The 13711-nt window shown below is 34.2% G+C and overlaps 2 protein-coding genes across 2 annotated transcripts; one reads left to right on the forward strand and one right to left on the reverse strand.

Annotated features, from left to right (window-relative positions):
- Positions 1–358: 358 nt before the first annotated feature.
- On the reverse strand, positions 359–1718 carry LOC114381252 (mitochondrial import inner membrane translocase subunit Tim13-like). The gene is made up of 2 exons (XM_028340470.1): positions 1458–1718; positions 359–763 (listed from the first exon to the last, which is right to left on the reverse strand). Exons 1-2 carry the CDS (start codon positions 1569–1571, stop codon positions 617–619), a joined length of 261 nt encoding a protein of 86 aa, XP_028196271.1. The 5' UTR covers positions 1572–1718; the 3' UTR covers positions 359–616.
- Positions 1719–12150: 10432 nt separating this feature from the next.
- On the forward strand, positions 12151–12805 carry LOC114382649. The gene is made up of 3 exons (XM_028342209.1): positions 12151–12288; positions 12386–12544; positions 12755–12805. Exons 1-3 carry the CDS (start codon positions 12151–12153, stop codon positions 12803–12805), a joined length of 348 nt encoding a protein of 115 aa, XP_028198010.1.
- The last annotated feature ends 906 nt before the right edge of the window (positions 12806–13711 follow it).

Genomic DNA, 13711 nt, shown 5'->3' on the forward strand with positions numbered 1-13711 from the left:
CCCAAAAGCTTTAGACATAATCACATTTGCAATTTGTAGATCTTAAATTTTTCATAAACCCAACTATCCACCTACAATGCATATCTCTGAAAACACCAGCACAAGCCACTTGTTTTCCTTTCTGCGTAACGGATCCGTCAGTAATAGCTTTTACCCAATTGATTTGTCCAACGTGCCATTTGGTATCCCCATGGTGGTATGGGTTAGATTGCTGCAGTCCTTGGACCCCACCCAAGTCTTTACTGAAACAAATAAAATTGTATCTAACAAATTTTTAATTATCATTGTTAAAAACACTCATAAAATTCTGAATCCTGAGGTCTTAGATAATAAAATTGTGTTTGATGAAATACAACTATGAGGAAATCGCTTACAAGTATATAATTACCAACCATAACAAAGTTTTATCCTACTAGATAAAATCTATTACATTAATTATACATCAATCAACTCAATTGAAAACTAAATCTTCAGAAATATTATTTATAAAATAAAAATGCATGATTGTCTATTATAATGGGAAATAGAAAAAGGGAAACGAAAAACCCGGATAACACATAATCTCCAATGTCTACAAATTAGTAGACAAAATGCTGAGCAACTACAAGATTTATTTTCATTGTGAACTGAATAACGCTTTGCTAATTATGCCTGTGGCTTCAATATATCGATCAACGCATCTAGAGATGCAACTGCTTTCACTCCCACCGAGGCTTGAACCTGGTTTTGTAACACACTTCTCAAAACACTTTCTTCCCACAGTCTGCAAAATAAATGACAATGAGAAGGTGACTGGAATTGTAGATAGCAGATGAGACACTGAACAAAATCAGTACTTAATAATTATCCACTGTTTGCAAAATAAATGGCAATCTCCGGGTATTGTGCCAACGCTGAAGACATTTTTTCAAGAATTTGCAAGTGGCTAGAGCAAACCAATTGCACCTCGAGACTTTTTCAGATATTTGAAAGCACCAGTTATCCACAGCTGGTAATAAAAAACGATTCATGTAGAAGAAACATATCAATGACTAAGTGCCATTAGATATGATGAGGAAACCATCATCAATCTCATATACCTAGGCCAATCTTCGCAATCTACATTAACAATAGCAACTACCAAGAGGTAAACTATTGCTAATCTTTAAAGGGAAAATATTGCTCATGAAACAGAAGAAATGATAAAAAGAAAATAATAAACAATTAGAGAGATTGTGCCCTTCATGGCCTAAATTTCCTATGCCTCTCCTCTACTCCCATGCCGGATATCCCAATTCCCATTACTATTTCCTCCTTCCACCCACCGATGTCTTCTCCTTTCTCCTAGCGTGACCCCTATTCCTCACTCGAACTACTTTCATTGAAAAAAAGTGAATAGAGCTATTAGGTTATGAATCAGATTATTTCTTCCTAGTTCTAGCCCAGGCTGGCTTTCGTTAAAAGGGGAAAGTAGATACCTCAAGAAATTGTTGAGCATACTCAATGGCAAGTTGATTCTTCAACTGATTTTTGAGATCGTGCGCAGATAATTGGTGCGACGAACCACTGGATGGATTTGAGAACGAATCCATTGCTTCCCAACTGTGAAGTGTAGCTTAGAAACGCACTCTATGTTTGCCGCCTAACAGAAGCAGCCAAGCTATTGTTAAATAACCCCTAAAGTAATGCCCTTTCCTTGAAACCCTAATTCACCTATTCTGTTGGGGCACAAGCATTTTTGCTGGCAGTTTTCCTAATAGTAGCATTAATATTTTTCTTTTCTTTTTTTTTTGTGAAATCTTACTTAGTGTAAGTTGTCTCCGTTAGGATTCGAAGCGTATTTGGTCTCCCATGATATATGAGCATTGTTTAAGAGTATACAATGAAGTTGAATTGCTTTTCGTTGTCAGAGAAAAAGAGGTATACAAATTTTTGTTAGAAATATATGGATTGACAATCCGTATGGTTCATACGGATTTCTAATCCGTATGAACATACAAATTGCTTAGTTTTTAATTTTATTTTTTAAATTGAAATTTAAATATTGTGAATTATATATTTAATTTATTCTGTGGTAAAAAAATTTAAATTTTTGTGTCAATATTTTTTTATAACTAACAAATTTAATATATTTTAAAATTTTATTTCAATCATTTTTATAACTTACAAATTTGTTATACATTTAAAATATTTCTTTCAATAGTTTGTATAACAAATTTAAATAATTTAAAATTTTTGTTTGAATTATTTTTCTAACTAACAAATTTAAATTATTTTAATTTTTTTATGAATTCAATATTTTTCATAACTAGCGAATATAAATATTTGTTTGAATTTTTTTAAAATTTAAACAAATATAATATTACAATATTTTAAATTAAAGGTGAAAATTTTTTATTCGAGAACAATACACTAAATGAAGATATGCTGAACACTAAACATACATAAAATATGATGCAATCCTATCCCGTAAGGGCATTGGATGGAAGACTCCAAGTAGATTGGACCGAAGATGTAAGGGAAGATCCTAGGATTCTCATAAATGTAGATTTTGGGCTCATGGACTAAGTATAAACCCACTTATCTTTGTAAATATTATAATATGTTTTTTCTTCTTTTTGGCTTTGTATTTTGGCCATTCTAGTAGTATAGGGTTTTAACCTTGTATTTTAGGACATTTTGAGTAGTCTTTGTAGTAGAGACTTTTTTGCATTTTCATGTATTTTGGCGTAGGGGTGAAATTAGCTATTATAGGGGTGTGTAGTTAAACTCTAGCTTCTCATCTCAAGGAGGTGAACTTAGCTATTAGAGAAGTGTGTGTAGTTAACCTCTAGCTTCTTTAGGAATTTTCTGAAGGAAGTTTCTCTTCTCAAGGAGGTGAGCTTAGTTATTAGAGGGGTGTGTGTAACTAAGTTCTAACTTCTCAAGGAAGCTTCTGAAAGAAACTTCTCAAGGAAATTTATCAAGAAAGCTTCTCAAGGAAGCTACCTAGGCTATAAATAGAAGCATGTGTAATACTTTTTGTAACTTTGATGAATGAGAGTCTTGTGAGACACCCTTCAAAGTTCAATTTCTCTCCCTCTTTTCTTCCTTCAATTTCGTGCTCCCCCTCTCTATTTCTCTCTCTTTCTTTTCCTCCATTGAATCATCCTCTCTAAGCTTCTTATTCAAGGCACATTCTTGGTGGTGAAGCTCCTTCTTTCATGGCTTATTCCCTAGTGGATAGCACATCCTCTCACCTCTTCTCCTTTGTCTTCCGCCGCATCTCCATGATGGAAAATCACCTCCATAGAAGCTCCACAAGCAAGCTTCCATCAAGTGGTAATCAGAGCACAAGAGCTTCAAGTAGGTGCTCCTTAAACCTCCATTAATTTTCAGCTTTACCTTCTCCTTCATTGTTGTTTCGTCATTTTTCACCATGTATCTCCTCACATGTCTTGTGCTAAATTTTGTTAACATGATTCTTTAGAGTTTTCACCGATTAAACTTGCTATAAAAGCTAGATTTGATTTTCTATGGTTCAAATTTCTTGTTCTTGTTCTTGAACCATGAATTGTGTTGAGTTTAGGTTCCTTTTAGTTTTGTCTTGTTATTTTTTGTGGCTGAAACCCAAACCATAAAATTCTTACAAAAACATTAAAGTAGAAGAAAACCTCAAAAATCTAGAGTGAATTGTTCACCTATTGTAAGTTTTGTCATAGAAGTCATGTCTAGTCATGAAACTTGTCATATAAGATTTCTTATGTTCTGTTGAATTTTATTTTTCTTGTTTCTTTGTCTAACTCATTTGTTCATGAGTGTTTGAAATTCTTTTAGCCTATTATTTGATTTGATTCAAATATTACATGTTAATCAGTCCTTAACATGTTCATGCAAAATTCTTAGAGTCTTTGATTGTGAACATTTTCTTGAACTTTTAGGTTTCCTTATGATTGTGTCAATTGTGAATTTGAGTTTTGGTGATTGAATTGCAGGCTAAAATTTTGATCCTAATTGAATATTGAACTCCTAAAACTTTGGTAAACAAGCCTAGTGAGTTTAACATATAGAGGAAGGTTGAAAGTAAGCCCAACGCAATCAATATTCCATGCTAAAAAAAATTCGAAGTCTGAAATCGCTGGTGCTGACAGCTTGAACATACAAACTTGTAAAAATTATTGAGAATTGGTCACTAAGAATTTTGAGCCTAAATTTTTGCTGAAGTTTTTAGACATCTGGAAAAAATTTTATAGAAAAAGAACCAAGTGATTTGAATAAAGGAAAAAAAATAAAAAAAATCACACAAGTTGGCAGAAAAATCAGTATTCAGGAAAAAAAAAGATGAAAAGGAAGTGTGCTTGTTGTTTTGGTTCAAAATTTATTCTATAATTGGTGCCTATTTTATACCAATCTTAGTTCCAAAATTTCAATTGAAAATTAGTGTGAAAACCATTGCCAAAGCTAGAGGTTTGTTGAGTCTTTTTTTAATTTTTTTACTCTACTCTAGAGTCATTCTAAGTTTCTCTTTGAGTCCTAGCTTGCTTCTATGTCCTTTTCATTGCTTTAATTGTCGAATAATCCTTGAAAATTTTTCTTGTTAAAAATTTATTGGTTTAGCTTTCATTTAATTTTTTGGTCTTTGGTTATTGTTTGTCTCTTTGTTTTCTTGTTTGTGAGTTTCCATATAGGGAATTGGAAAGGAGGATTGATGTCATCCATTGAAGAATTTCAATCAAGAAGCGAGGGGCCAACCACCTTAAAAGCTATTGAACTAAGAAGCACTCCAAATTGAGTGAATCACCAAAGAGAGAGCAACCACCAAAATTGAGGACCTTTATGTACTTTTGTAATTGACAATTTACTTACCTTCATTGTTTTCAAATTTTGTAACAAGAAGGTTTTTCATTGGAAGTAAGTTGGAAGCTTCCAATAGGTCACCCTACTTCCATTTGTGTGTAATAATTTTAGGCACTTTTTCCTTAGGATAGTGAATGTTTTGTTGGGAACCTTAAATGTGGTCATCCAAACACTCTTAGGATTCGTCTAGTTTACATTTCTTGATTACTTTCATAGCTTATTTCCTTTACCTTTCATTGTCAAATCACCTAGATAGCTTGCCTTTTACCAATTAGTTTTTACCTTATCTTTCACACCTCTTTTAGTGTTTATTTTGGCTAGTTTCAACCATAGTTTCTTTTACCTTTTGTTTTCAAATCCCCAACAAGAAAGAACCACAACTTAGAGACCAACATGAGACTTCATTCTTCATCTAGTGTTAATGGTGAGGGTTCTACTCCTAAGGACCCCTTGTATAAGATATTAGATGAGTTGAGATCTCTTAAGTTGTGGAAAGAAAAACAAGAGAGAAAATAAAAAGGAAAAAAGAGTGGAATAAATAAGTCAAGATGGAAAAGAGAAAATAAGGAAAAAAGAAAGAAGAAAAATACTAAAAGAGTTAAGAAAAGAAAAACACGTCTTCTATAGTAGTCATAACTCTTGCAAGAGTCTAAGTAAAGAACTTCGTGACTATTATGAAGGAAGGCATAGGTCACATCTTAGACCTCACTCCCATAGGAGAGAAAAGGAAAGAAAGCCTCAAGAGGCTAACATTAACGTCTCATACTTCCATGGGAAGGATAATGTAGAGACTAACTTAGATTGGGAAATAAGGTATAACAATAACTTAAAAGGAAGTTTACTTCAAAATCTTATGGCTCTCACTCTTATCCAAAGAAAGACCATGGGCAAGGCACCTTAGGGGTGACACCTTCTAAGCCCAAAGATGATAAGGGGAAGACAATAGAAAAAAAAACCCTTAAGGCTAGTATGCAAGAGAAGACTAGCTCCATAAAGTGCTTTAAATGTCTTGGAAGAGGACACATTACTTCTCAATGCCCCACCAAGAAAACCATGATTATGAGGGGCCAAGACATTTATAATAGCCAAGATGAGGCTACTACTTCTCCTTCCTCTAGTGAAAGTGAAGAAGCAAAAGAGGAAGAAGCTAGTGAAGAAATCTACCCCCAAGAAGAAGGACAACCATTAATGGTTAAGGAGGAGTGTAAGGAGGTAAGTGTCTTCTCTAAGAGGTTAGCCAAGAAGGAAAATCATTTTACAATAAAGATAAAAATTAAAGAAACTTCCCCTCTTAGACAACCTCCACATTTTCTCCTTTGTAAAAAGACACTTGTTAGCATTGCCACACCTCTTGGGCTTGACGTTATTCCTCAAGTAAAGGAGTTGTTGGATGAGGATTTGGTTCGTAAGAGCTTAAATACTTGTGCTTTGTTGGTGCCAAAAATAGGCATTATTAGGCACCAAATTCCTAAAATAAGTGATATGATGAATGTGTTGAGTGTTGCAATCCTCTTTTGTAAAACCACTCATGCACCCAACATCTTCGTGATTCATGTACATAGGGACTCATTAGGTAGGTTTGTTCTTATTTTTGGTTTTAATACAAACCTAGGTGCTCATATGGGACACCTTAGGTTTGTCGTATTTTTTTTGTAGGAATAATCAACATGAAAATACAGAAAAAGGTATGTTTTCTTGCATCACTTTCCTTAATTTTTTAAATAGTGATCAAGGGGTTCCCACGGAACCTAAGAGAATAAAGATCTTTCCAGATTGGCCTACTCCACCATGTATAAGGGAAATCTAGGGCTGCCATGACTTAACAAACTTTTACAAAAGGTTTATCCCATATTTTTTTATACTTGTAGCACTACTCATTGAGTTGGCAAGGAACCATGTTCCCTCATAGGAAGATGTCCATGAAAGGAGTTTTTAGACCTTACCCTATTCTAACATACCCAACACCACTAATACATATGTTTTTATTCTTTTTATAGGTGTAGAGGGAAGGAGCCCAAAGTATGAAGAACCTCGGGATTTGAGGTCAAATCATTTCCAAGATGGAGGGGATGATGCAATCCTAGCCCTCAAGGGTATTGGATAGAAGACTCCAAGAAGATTGGTCTAGAGCTGCTAAAGAAGACCCTAGGGTTCTCATGAACCTCAAGGTAGATTTTTGAGCTCATGTACCAAGATTGGGTCCACTCTTCTTTGTAAATATTAGACTAGGTTTTTCCTTCTTTTGGGCCTTGTATTTTGGCCATTCTAGTAGTATAGGGTTTTAGCCTTGTATTTTAGGGCATTTTGAGTAGTCTTTGCAGTAAGAACTTTTTTTTTGTATTTTCATGTATTTTGGCATGGGGGTGAACCTAACTATTATAGGGGGTGTGTGTAGCTAAGTTCTAGTTTCTCATCTCAAGGAGGTGAGATTAGCTATTAGAGGGGTGTGTAGCTAAGTTGTAGCTTCTCTAAGAATCTTCTCAAGGAAGCTTCTCAAGAAAGCTTCTCAAGGATGTTTCTCAAGGAAGCTTCTCAAGGAAGTAAGCTTAGTTCTTAGAGGGGGGTGTGTAGCTTAGCTCTAGCTTCTCAAGGAAGCTTCTCAAGGAAGTTTCTCAAGGAAGCTTCTCAAGCAACTTTCTTAAGGAAGCTACCTAGGCTATAAATAAAAGCATTTGTAACACTTGTTGTAACTTTAATGAATGAGAGTCTTATGAGACATAACTCAAAGTTCAACTTCTCTCCTTTTACTCCTTCAATTTCGTGCTCCCCCCTATTTCTTTCTCTCTTTCTTTCTTTTCCTCCATTGAAGCATCCTCTCCAAGCTTCTTATCCAAGGCACATTCTTGGTGGCGAAGCTCCTTCTTCCATGGCTTATTCCCTAGTGGATGGCACCTCCTCTCACTTCTTCTCCTTTGTCTTCCGCTGCATCTTCATGGTGGAAAATCACCATTGAAGGACCTCAGTGAAGCTCAAAGATCCAGCCTGGTAAACTCGAGAGTCTACCCAAAGTCTACTAAAAAGAGAGTTTACACATGAGTCAACTCGCAGAGTATAAGTAGATTCATAAACTCGTAAGAGTTAGTGAGTTAACTCGAGAGTTTGATAACCATGGATATATATATATATATATATATATATATATATATATATATATATATATATATATATATATATATATATTATGTATGAGAAGTGATAATGTGTTGTTGTGAAGTGTAAACTGATGACATTGAGTTGTGAGCTATGAACTATATAATCACACGACTGTAAGACCCTTTAAGGGCAATGAGTTTTTGCGCGACGAGTATTATGACGAGATCCACTATGGAAACCCAACGAGTTGAATCACTTTAAGGCACAACGAGTTAAAATGATTTTGAAAACAATTGAGTGGTTGTGTGTATTGTATAGTTCATAGGTAAAGTTTGTGTTTGTGCCATGTATATATTAATACTATGTGGTGTATATGATTCATGAGGTGTGATAACGTGTTACTTTGGGATTATAACATTGTGATTGAGATTGAGTGTATGTGATAAGTTGAGTATGTGTTAAATTATGAGATCATACATATATTGAGATGTTGTGTGTATTGAGTTATGAGCTATAAACCATACAATCAAACGACTGTAAGACCCTTTAAGGGCAAAAAGTTAATGCACGCCGAGTATTGTGATAGGGTCCACTGTGGGAGCCTGACAAGTTGAATTACTTTGAGGTGCGGCAAGTTAAAATTATTTTGAGAATAATTGAGGAGTTATGTGTTTTGTATAATTCATATATACAGTTTTTGCATTAAAATGTTTTCGGGGTTGGACCTGAATCAAGAGGGAGAGGCCCTGACAGACTCTTTAGAATCTAGGTCCTCGGGGTAAATACACTCGGTTTGAGAGCTCCTTTAAGCTTGTATTGATCCCACATGGTTGGAGCATTCTTGCAAAACAACGTGACCCTGATTGGTCTCCCTATGATTTTACCTAGTGAGAGTGACCTAACTTACTAGTGTGTGGTCTGTCTAGTCATGTACTCTTAAGCGTTCAACGAGGTTTTTCACTGACATGATACCACATTGCATATAAGATTGAGTCTTAATTTATTTGTTGCATAATGCCTATGTAATGGTCATTGCGACTTGTTACGTGATGGTGGGTAATGAATTGTGTGGATATGAGATGTTGCGTTGTACTTAAGATGTGTTGTTCTAAACATGTGACTGATGTGAAAGTGTGGTATGTGATTTTGTGATTAAATCCTTGGGACAAGTGATGTTAGGAAATGAGTGGTAAAATGATGTGAATTATGCTGAGTTGATAACAAATGTGTGTGTGCTTTTGTTTATCTTTACCTGTTTAGGAATGTGATAATCACTACGTGTGTGTTGTTTGTGTTTGAATCTTGTGATGATCTCAAACCTTATGTTCATGAGAGCAGATGGTAAGATGGATGAATTTAAAGAACCTCGTGTTAGAGGATGCTGAGACACAATGCTCTAATAGGATATGGTATTAGGGCATGAGTTTATATATTATTTGCATAATGTTCTGAATATGTTACTTTATGTTATTCCACTGCATAACTTGTTTTCCTTTTGTAAACAAAAATTGAACGACCTTGTTTTGGGTCGAAGATGTTTTCATACCCTTAGTTGATAAGTTTTTAATTTGATGATTAACGTTGATGTGAATCTTTTACCCACGTAAACTCTTTTATGCTTAGAAAATAAAATCTCTTTGTTGCAATGTGGGTCATGACGGGACGATGAAATAAAAATTATTTAGATAAATAAATTGTTTTCCAAAAATTGGAAAACTTGGGGATTCGCCACCAACATTTATTTAAGGAAAACGTCAAGAAAACCAAAAAAGCATAAAGAATAGTCTACAATTTGAGAAAAAGAATTCAAGAGTCGTTTACATACGGGAAAGGTGTTAGCACCCCACGCGTTTGTCATGAAGACGACAACCTTTAATTGAGGGTGCTAAAAATAAAGTGACTTTTAATTTTTTATCTTCCCTTGAAAACACGAATTATATTTTGTTATATTATTTTTAAATTTAGAAAAGGAAATCAAATTTTTATTTTTTTAGTTTTTCTAATAAAAGGATTTTATTTTTTTAATTTTTTTTGGTCGACAAGTGATTTGCCCTCGCTCCTACATATCCCCAAGTGCAATGAAGAGGTCATACTTATATAATTCTTTGTAGAAAAAAGCGTTTGTGTGTTGGATTAATTTTATTTTATTTTATTTTATTTTGAAAGATTTTGGATTCTATGGTAAACTTTGTGAAGTCAAGCAATTCGAAAACCTAACATGACATTCATAAAATTTACTCACACTTTATTGAAACATTGTCAAGCAAGTCGAGGACCCAACATGGAGTGCACGGAACGTAAACAAGTACTAAAGAATGCTAATGTAGATTTGCAAAAATAAATAAATGTTTGACATAGTGCTACGAAATCAGATAAGTAGAATGGAATTGGAGAGGGATAGAATAGAAGTCGGGAGTACACGTAGTAATTAAGGATGCAGTATTGAAATATGGGAAAAGAAGATATTTACGATACAATATTAATTAAACTAACTAACAAGCTATGATAAAATAAATCACATTGAAGAACAAACAATAGAGACAATAAAGAAATACAATAAAATAAAGAGTTCTTTACTAATATGTATAATTATTTTTATTTTTTATTTCTTTTTCTTTGTTTTGTTTTTTTGTGGGTCAAATTCAAAGGATTGACTTGGACTTAGTCAATTCTAACAGAGTGCTGATGTGACGGGCCTAGTCACTATCCTAAGTGGCAGGGGTGCACATATAAAAAAAGGGGTGTAGCCATCGATTTTATTTGTTTCGGACTTCAAAAATATGGGCTGGGCCCAAAATGGAAAAGGTGCATGTGTCAAAAAATAGGTGTAAATAGTAGTTGTATATTTTATTTCTTACTTCACAAAAGAAGGGGTTAGGCCTAAAACAAGACAATGTCTAGGATGCGAAAGTGAAACTACTTTCGCACCCTATGAAAGTTTGTGCAAAAAAAAAAAAGAACCGTGTGAATCTTATCCGTCATATTTGAAGATTAAAATATTTAATGGTTGGGATGTGTCAAGGGTTACCGATTGATAGAAGAACCATGTCAAAAAAACAACGAATGAATGGCGTCCGTCGGATTTAAATATTAAAAAATGAAATGGTCGGGATCTGTTGAGGGTAGGGTAATGGGTTGTAACGAGGAAGAACGGTCCAGTTTCCCCTTTCACGAAAACTACAAGGTTGCATACCCTAGCAGAGGTGGCGATTTTGCGAGTGAACCAGAGCCGTGTCTTCGTTCAGCACTAATGAGTAGAGCATTGGCTTGGTCGCGGTAAAACGATCGAAGTTGAACGTTGTGGTCGTTGAGCAGGATTGGAATAGAGGATGAAAGAAAACCGAGGTTGAGGGAGCTTTGGGGCTAGATCAGCAACTAACATTCATGGTTTCATCCTACGACGTCAAAAACCTCGAGACGGGTATGCCTTAGTCATTTTCGTTTTGCAGTTTGAATGTCGGGTTTGGCTTACCGCCGTGTTTGGGTTTTTATGTTTGTTTTAGTTTGTTCGGTGTTGGTTGGTGATGCAAATGGAAAGCGCGTGAGGGTTAAGGTAGCTGAGGAGTCATGTAAAATCTGGTCATCACTTCTAGGAAGTCTGTATTTGGTGAAGGTATTTCCACTCTTTTATCGGTTTTTATTTGTTAGTGTTGCAGTTTGTTCAGTTGTTCATCTTAGTTATTTTTTCATTGTTATATTGCTGTTTTGATTGATTTTCGTTTTGCAAAATGGGTTGCCTCAATGTTTTTCTGTGTTGTTATGTTATGTGTTGTAGTTTTGAAGATGCATGCGGTCTGTATGAGCAGTAGTTTTGCAATGTGTGGATTGTAGAAAATGGAGGATTTGGATGGAGAATTTTTAAGGAAAAGGAAGATTAATTTAGTTGTATGATGTTTATATGAATATAGGATGATCTGGATGATTAACCTTGTTGAGTTGACATGTTCATGGAACAAGGTGAAGAAGTGCAAGAAGTGGAACAAGTGATAAAGTTATGAATAACCTTTTTCAATCCTTTGGAACCTTTGGTCATTCATGTAATTTGACATGTTTTATGTGGTAATTGGTGTAATTTAGAGTTACACATGATGTCTATTTGTATTTATAATATTAAGCTGTGGCTGTAATTACAGTGACAGAGATCTGAAAGAAGTTGTCATTGGGGCTGAAATTGTGCTAAGCAACTGTTGTTTAAAAGGTGTTTAAGGGGTTAAGGTGTTGTTGTCCTCCGTAAATGGCACCATGGAAAGGAGTTCGTCATCGTACACCTCCGAGGCCCGCAGTGGCGTGTTTTGTCTCTGTAACACAGAGGCTCCACTAGTGACATCGTGGACTGAGGAAAATCCAGGGAGGCGTTTTTATGGTTGTGGTCTACACAAGGTAAGGAATATTAATTTGGTAGGGGTTATGTTATGTGTTAATTGTTGATTGTTTTTGGTTATTTTGGGGATGTAGGAAATGGTGCAATTTTTTTTAGTGGCATGATCCAGTTGACAACAATCGTCAAAAGAAGATCATTGTAGCCTTGATGAAGGAGGTTGATGAATTGAAGTTGAGGGAAAAGGATTTGCAAAGCAGGATCAGTGACATGAAGATGAAGGAAAAATTTATATGGATTGTATTGGTTGTTTATTGGGTCTGTATTTGCTTCTTAGTGTGTTTATTATGTAGCAGAAGAGTGTAATTTGATAATGTAGCAGGGGGGAATGTAATTTGGCAAATGGTTTTTGGTTTTTTGTAATGTGCACACTGGAATTGTGGAATTTTTGAATTGTAATGTTAATGAAAGAAGATTTAATGGGTGTTAAAATTTGGTAATGTTGTGAATGGAATATTTATTGGGCAGATTGACATAGTAGTGATGATATATTCATTTGTGATGGATCGGAAATCGTAATGTTATTGTTACTATTAAGAAATTTGTGTTGAAAGCAATCATTCAAGGGTAGTTAGACACATATAAGTTGATGTAATTCGAACATTTAAATAATTTGAGGTTGTCATTTGAGTTGTGTTAGAGGAATTATTGAAGAACAATCATGTCAGTAAGTAAGTAACATACCGCAGTGGCCAGAGGGTGGCTGGCCCATTCCAAGGACAAGGCATCTATAGCTTAAGCATTTTAGGAAAAGCACTTCAGTCATCTATAGCTGAACTTCTCCCTTTGGCATAATACCGACCAAGTAACTAATATGTGTAGATAGCAGTGAATAAATATTTTTTTTAATAAAAAAATATTTTTGTTATATTTTAATTTTTATAGATAGTAAAAATCTGTACTTGTGCTATCAATCAATAAAAAATATGCTAATTGTAAATTTTTTATATAATTATTATAAAAAAAATTATATAATAAATATTTTTTTAATAACAAAATATTTTTGTTATATTTTAATTTTTATAGATAGTAAAAATTTGTACTTGTACTATCAATCAATAAAAAATCATGATAATTGTGACTACTTTTTATATAATTTTTTTAAGAAATTTGTGGCCTGTTAATTTGTAGAGTTGCGAAAGTTCGTAAGAATGGGAAGTTCAAAAAACTTGAATAACATGGTAGATATATCAAATTTGGAACCGTTGACTTGGTCTCGATGAATGAAAAGAAAGGCTATAGTTATATTCCACTTAAACCAAGTCAACATTTATACATTTGCATGTAATTTGTTTTTTAGAGCATACATAAATAAAAGGTAATGTGCAAATAACAATAGATTCAATATTGATAATATATTTAGTGTTGAAAGTGAAATAAGCAAATTGTTTAGGAAAGTGAAACACATACACAAGTTAAACTACA

Source organism: Glycine soja, chromosome 13 (genome assembly GCF_004193775.1).
Source record: "Glycine soja cultivar W05 chromosome 13, ASM419377v2, whole genome shotgun sequence".
In the NCBI taxonomy this organism is placed as follows: Eukaryota; Viridiplantae; Streptophyta; class Magnoliopsida; order Fabales; family Fabaceae; genus Glycine; species Glycine soja.

Coding starts and splice junctions, on each gene's coding strand:
- LOC114381252 (XM_028340470.1), bottom strand. CDS start 1,571: ATGGATTCGTTCTCAAATCCATCCAGTGGTTCGTCGCACCAATTATCT. Junction 764..1,457: donor ATGCTCAACAATTTCTTGAG/GTATCTACTTTC, acceptor TTTATTTTGCAG/ACTGTGGGAAGAAAGTGTTT.
- LOC114382649 (XM_028342209.1), top strand. CDS start 12,151: ATGGAAAGGAGTTCGTCATCGTACACCTCCGAGGCCCGCAGTGGCGTG. Junction 12,289..12,385: donor ATGGTTGTGGTCTACACAAG/GTAAGGAATATT, acceptor AATTTTTTTTAG/TGGCATGATCCAGTTGACAA. Junction 12,545..12,754: donor TTGTATTGGTTGTTTATTGG/GTCTGTATTTGC, acceptor TTTATTGGGCAG/ATTGACATAGTAGTGATGAT.